Source organism: Alligator sinensis, unplaced genomic scaffold (genome assembly GCF_000455745.1).
Source record: "Alligator sinensis unplaced genomic scaffold, ASM45574v1 scaffold663_1, whole genome shotgun sequence".
NCBI classification, from domain to species: Eukaryota; Metazoa; Chordata; order Crocodylia; family Alligatoridae; genus Alligator; species Alligator sinensis.
The window spans coordinates 721,153-728,080 of record NW_005842205.1 but is presented as its reverse complement, the minus strand read 5'-3'; the positions used below and the strand labels follow the sequence as shown (position 1 = coordinate 728,080).

Genomic DNA, 6,928 nt, shown 5'->3' with positions numbered 1-6,928 from the left:
GCTGGGGTGGTTGTAGGCAGTCATGACACATGGGTAGGGTGGGGTCCCCCACAGTGAACTTGCACTCCCATCCCTCATGCACCACCCACCACTGGGATTTACCTGCTTGGGTCTGGCAGCAATGAATGCTAATAAAAGCGGCTGCACGCCAAGTGGCTTGTAGGATGGGGATTGAGAGGGCTGGCTGGTTGGTGGGGAACAAGGAGCTAGGTGGGGCAAAAGATAGTTGAGTGGGGTCGGGTGTGTGTGAAAACAGCAGCCCTGGGACTGGGGCCAGTGGCTGGGTTTTCCCAGGGGAAGTGTACAGAAGTTCCATGCACCAGTTTGACCTAAATAGAATAAGTGTGATACTACATAGATCCAAATTTATCTTAAAATGGGTTCTGCAATTTTTAGACCAGTTTGTGTGAATGGAACTTCTGTACAGTTACAGGTTTAGACTGGTTGCTGTCACTGAGACTGGGTCTGTAAGTGTAAGGTCAGCACTGGGACAAGTTAAGTTTAAATTGGGTGGCCATTCTGAATCTGATTTAACCTCCCCAAATGGCTGTACCTAGCCAAAGTGTTGTTAGTGCAGGAGCATAACAAACAGGGAGGCAATCGGGGTACAAGCCCCAGGCACTGAGTTAAATGGCATGCCAATGACAGGAGTTAGGGTGGCACTGGGAGGGCACAGAAGTAGTGATGGAACTTGGGGAAGGGGCAGGAGTAATGGCGGCACCTGGGGAGGGAATGAGGTAACTCAAGGATTTGTTTGCAGGGAGTCCTGTATTAACACCCTGGCTGCTGACACTGCCAGCACCTCCTCCCTCCCACAGCATTAGTATGTTTCATTGAGGGGAGGCATGAGGCTGATGACAGGACTGTGGTACTAGGGTTTGTGCCTGGCATGAACATCTTACCAGTTATACTTCTGTGCTGGTGCATAAATAGGGTTACAGGAAATAGACCTTCATCGTACATGTATGCAATGCAAGTGAGCAGAGGTTTGATTCTTTTCATATGTTTTAAACTTCATTTGATTGTGCTTTTCGACTGGTGAGTAAATAACAAACGCTCTCTCCTAACAGAACCATTAAATATAAAATAAAGATCTTTTATGTTTATGGAATAGATAGAAATTTGTGCCAAACCACAATGCCGTATACTTTACAAAAATATTTTGTTTACCTCTCAAGTTGCACTGGTTTTCAACAGTTTGTCTGAAACCCTTAATTACATTTTGGAGAGAGGCACATTCTAAAAAAAAAAAAAGAAAAAGATAAAACTTCATTATTTGTCAAGAATATTTTTTCACTATTTTCATTTTAGAATTCATTGATTACAGTTACAGGCAACAGTATTTTTTTTTAAAGAAGGACTGATCTTTTGTTGCCATGAATTGGAACCTAAGAAAAAAGACACACACATTACCCCCACCGACCCCCAACCACCAACCCCCAACAGCTGTGGAGCACCCCCGCCGACCCCCAACACAGCCAGAAGTAAATGGAGCCTGTGGTGGGAGAGGACTAGCCCAGCTCAGCTGTGGGGAGGCAGCTGAGAGGAGCCAAGGAGGGTCTTGCCCCGCCACGGCTCCTACTTTGCCCAGCCCCCCAGGGAGCCAAGCAACTGGAGCCATGTGAACAAGCCTTGCAAACAAGCATGCTTGTCTGCCAGGTGTGTGAATTAGTGTGGGAGCTTGTATAGAAAGGTGAGTGGGAACACCCAAGGCCCTGCCAGTGAGCCCTAGGGAAGGCAGTCCCATCAGCAGCTGGCCTCCCAGCGGCATGATGTGGATGGGCACACGCTGCACACTGAGGGTCCCCTCGGAGTGTGCGGCCTCCCCCTCTGGCACCTCAGTGGCCTCCACCTAGACGGAACCCATGGTTCTGGGCTCCACACAGATGGAGCCTTTGGCTTTCAGCTGTGGGGGCTGCCTGGCACGTTTCCAGGCTCATGGGACTGGGAGCATGGCCACCTCCCCTTGCAGGGTTTGCTCCACTTTGGAGTCTCTGGGGCATCAGATTGAGGAGCTCCAGGCTGCAGTCCAGAGACTGCAAGCCATCAGGGATGGCGAGCAGGAGATCGACTCCTACTGCCAGGCCCTTCACCCCCTGGAGGTGGAGGGTAGACGAAGGTCACCCTCCAGGGCAAGGGAGAACTCAGGAATCTCCCATACTGTCCAGCCAGGGGGTTGGACCAAGGTGGTCAAGGGCCCCAAGGCCCGCAGCAGCAAGGTCCCCTCCCCTCTGGGGCTTTGCAACAGGTATCAACCTCTTGCAGCCCCAGTAGAGCCTGCGGAGATGCCAGCTCCTGCAGGCAAGGGAGGAACAGCCACTCCTACTCTCCCTAAGACAAAATGCAAAGTGCTCATCATGGGAGACTCTCCTGATGGGGACTGAGGGGGCAATCTGTCTCCTTGAACCCATAGCCCAGGAGGTCTGCTACTTCCTGGGGGTCCACATCCAGGACATAGCCGAGAGGATTCCAAAGATTCTCCACCCCTCCGACCACTACCCTATGCTCCTCATCCATGTGGGCATGAATGACATGGCTCGGAGCAACCCCAGCTGGGTCATGAGAGACTACAGGGTTCTGGGAGTGTGGCTTAAGGGGTTGGAGGTAAAGGTGGTCTTTTCCTTGCTCCTCCCAGTTGTGGGTCATGGGCTCAGGAGGGAGAGACAGGTTGAGGTAGTCAACCCGAGACTGCAGTGCTGGTGTCTTCATGAAGGCTTCGGCTTCTACAATCACAGTCTGCTCTTTAGTGAGGGAGGCAGTGGGCTGCTGGGAAGAGACGGTCTTCACCTCACTCCACTGGGGAAGAGGTTTTTTTCAGATAGACTTGCTGACCTGCCCGAGCAGGCTTTAAACTAAGCCCACTGGGGGACGGGGGGAGTACCACCACTGCAAGTCCACTGGGCAGTTTTTGTAAATCCAGCAGGCTGAGGCACTCAAGGGAACCCACCCCTACCCCAGCCCCAGAGCGATCTGTAAGAAAGGCAGGGGCCCCGAATGGGACACTTAGGTGCCTATACACCAATGCCAGGAGCCTGGGGAACAAACAGGAGGAACTGGTCCTCCTGCTAAGCTGAAAGGATTATGATCTCATAGGGATAACAGAGACCTGGTGGGACTCCACCTATCACTGGGCTACAGGTATAGATGGCTATACGTTGTACAGGAGAGATCATGTGGACAAAAGGGGTGGGGGGGTAGCTCTCTGTCAAAGAAAGCTATGCTTCCCTGCAAGCTGACATTGGCATCCAGGCGGGACGATTGGAGACTCTATGGATCAAAATCCATGGTGAACAAGGCACAGGGGATACAATGGTGGGGGTCTACTACAGACTTCCTAGCCAGGATCAAGAGCTTGACCAGGAATTTGCCAGGGAACAAGCTGAGACTGCATGTTCCTGGTGCATGGTTGTCATGGGAGATTTCAACTACCCTGACATCTCGTGGGAAGAGCACTCAGCCACATCCAAACATTTACAAAGCTTCCTCATGTGTGTGGATGAGCTCTATCTGACTCAAGAAGTCTATGGACTGATGAGAGGCAAAGCACTTCTTGACCTGGTACTGGCAATGGGGGATGACTTAATCAGTGACCTAACAATCAAAGGGAAGCTGGGAGACAACAACCATGAGCCGATCACCTTCACCATCCACCGTAAAGCAGGCAAGTCAGTCAGCAAAGCAGAAGTTCTTGACTTCAGGAAAGCTGACTTTGACAAGCTCAGGTGGCTTGTTGGCAAAGCCCTAAGGGACTATGACCCAAAGGACAGGGGAATTCAGGACAAGTGGTTGCTCTTCAAGGGAGCGATCCTGAAAGCACAAGCAATGTCTATTTTGTCTCAGAGGAAAGGCAGCAAAAGGGTGCAGCAGCCCTCTTGGCTCCGCAGGAAACTAGTGGACTTCGTGCATCTAAAAAGAAAGGCTTGTAAAGGATGGACGGCTGGATCCGGGACTATGACCCAAAGGACAGGGGAATTCAGGACAAGTGGTTGCTCTTCAAGGGAGCGATCCTGAAAGCACAAGCAATGTCTATTTTGTCTCAGAGGAAAGGCAGCAAAAGGGTGCAGCAGCCCTCTTGGCTCCGCAGGAAACTAGTGGACTTCGTGCATCTAAAAAGAAAGGCTTGTAAAGGATGGACGGCTGGATCCAGTACTCTGCACTGGTCCAGACCTGTAGGGAGCAAACCAGGAAAGCCAAGGCTGCAATTGAACTCCAACAGGCTACACATATCAAGGACAATAAAAAGTCCTTTTTTAGATATGTGGGGAGCCAGAGGAAAAGCAAGGGTAACATTGGACCCCTGATAAACCATATGGGTCAACTGACAACCAATGCCCAGGAAAAAGCCAACCTGCTCAACAGGTATTTTGCATTGGTTTTTCACCAGCCTCAAGGGATGGCCCTGCTGAGTACAGGGTGGGATGGCCAGGGCGAGGCAGAACTACTACTCTTCATCAATGTTGACCATGTGAAGGAACACCTTGAGAGGCTGGACACCTTCAAGTGAGCTGGCCCAGACAGCTTACACCCCAGGGTACTTAAGGATCTGGCAAGCATCATAGCTTGGCCACTGGCACGGATCTTTGAGAACTCATGGCGCTCAGGCAAAGTGCCCAAGGATTGGAAGAAGGCCAATGTGGTGCCTATCTTGAAGAAAGGGAGGAAAGTATATCTGGAGAATGCAGGCCCATCAGCCTGACCTCCATCCCCAGGAAGATCTTGGAGAAAATCATCAAAGAGACCATTCTTGACAAACTAGCTGAAGGCAACCTCTTGAGGGATAGCCAGCATGGGTTTTATTGTGGGTAGGTCTTGCCTGACCAATCTCATCTCCTTCTATGACCAGGTGACATATCACTTGGACAAGGGAGAAGAGATTGATGTCATATATCTTGACTTTAAAAAAGCTTTTGATCTGTTATCCCATGATCGTCTTATAGAAAAACTAGCCAACTGTGTTCTTGGCTAGATCATAGTCTGCTAGCTGGGGAATTAGCTTTAAGGTCGGACCCAGAGAGTGGTAGTTGATGGAAGTCAATCATTGTGGTGCGCCGTGACCAGTGGGGTCCCCCAAGACTCCATCCTTGGGCCTATCCTTTTCAACATCTTCATTAATGATGTGGACATTGGTGTCAGAAGTGGACTGGCTAAGTTTGCTGATGACACCAAAATTTGGGGTAAAGTGTCCACACCCAAGGACAGGATGGCGATCCAGGCCGACCTTGACAGGCTTGAAAAATGGGCAGACGAAAACCTGATGGCCTTCAACTCCGACAAATGCAAGGTACTCTACCTTGGGAAGAAAAACCTGCAGCATGCTTATAGGCTTGGCAGTGCTATGCTTGCTAGCACCATGGCCGAAAGGGACTTGGGGGGGTCATGACTGACCACAAGATGAATATGAGCCATCAATGTGATGTTGCAGCCAGCAAAGCAAGCAAACTCTGGCTTGCATCATTAGATGCTTCTCTAGCAAATCCCAGGATGTCATCCTCCCGCTGTACTCTGCCTTGGTGAGGCTACAGCTGGAGGACTGTATCCAATTCTGGGCTCCACAATTTAAAAAAGATGTGGAGAAGCTTGAGAGAGTCCAGAGGAGAGCCATGCTCATGATCAGAGGGCAGGAAACCAGGCCTTATGATGAGAGGCTGAGAGCCACAGGACTCTTGAGCTTGGAAAAGTGCAGGCTCTAGGGGGACCTGGTGGCTGCCTATAAGTATATAAGGGGTGTACATCAGGATCTGGGGGAACGCCTGTTCACCAGAGTGCCCCATGGGATGACAAGGTCAAATGGTTACAAACTTCTCCAAGACCATTTCAGGCTGGACATAAGGAAGAACTTCTTTACAGTCCGAGGCCCCCAAACCTGGAACAGACTGCTGCCAGAGATGGTACAAGCACCTACTCTGGATTCCTTTAAGAAGTAATTGGATGTTTATGTTGCTAGTATCCTGTGACCATAGATTACTTCCTGCCCCTGGGGCAGGGGGCTGGACTTGATGATCTTCCAAGGTCCCTTCCAGCCCTAATGTCTATGAAATCTATGAAATCTATAATTTAAATGTTGCTGTTCTAATTATTTACAGGCATTTCAATATTCAGCCATATGATTCTCAAACATACAAGCCAGGCCTATGCGATGTGGCTAGTATTCACTTCATATTCGGATTCGGCCAATTCGAGGGACAGTGATTCCATTCGATGATTCGAATCACTGTCCCGAATCAATTTGGCCGAATCTGATTCGTAGATTTGGCCACCACAGAATCAGCTGAATCTCTGAATTGGCTCCATCCCCCGCCCACTCTCAATAGCTGCCCCGGCCCACTCTCCCAGCTACTGGCTCTTAAAAAAACCAAAAAAAGCACCCCACACTCACCAGATGCTACCAGGTGGGGGACAATCCCTGCTGCCCCCCACTGCCCCATGCAACATGGGGGGCTCTGCCATGAGCCCCTGACACTTGCCCACTCTCTCAACGCTCCCCCCGCCATGGCTGCTCCACCTGCCCCAGCTCCCAGGTCTTTAAAAAGAAAAAGCCTTGACTTGTTGGCTCCTGCTAGGTGGGAGGCGATCCCCACTGCCCCGTGCTGCATGGGGGTTTCTACCATGAGCCCCTAGAAGCCCCAAGGCTGCTGCAGCAGCTAGTGAGTCTGGACATTATTGCATGTAGCCTACGTTAAGCAGCAGTGAGGTTCTACAGCCACCTACTGCCAGCTGTTGATAGCTGGCTAGGAAGAGACTGAGTCAGACAGGTTTTTTTGGGTCTACAGACCCTAGTAGAGGGGCCAGGTCCCTGAGAACAGAACCAAATTGGACAATCTTAAACTGTTGAGCAGAGACCGCTTTGCTCAGTGGACAGCCTGTTGACCAGGACCATTGCACCCACAGGTGGCCAAGAACATTGTTGTGGTATGGTATGGGTGAGGGG

The 6,928-nt window shown here is 50.6% G+C and overlaps 1 protein-coding gene across 2 annotated transcripts in view; it reads right to left on the bottom strand.

The window, feature by feature from the left end:
• Positions 1–6,928, bottom strand: part of CCDC152 (coiled-coil domain containing 152) — a 39,137-nt gene that overhangs the window by 17,286 nt on the left and 14,923 nt on the right. For both annotated transcript variants that reach the window (XM_025207699.1, XM_025207700.1), the window contains exon 4: positions 1,171–1,239. In XM_025207699.1, the coding sequence (XP_025063484.1) occupies positions 1,171–1,239 (69 nt within the window). The remainder of the gene's footprint in view (positions 1–1,170; positions 1,240–6,928) is intronic.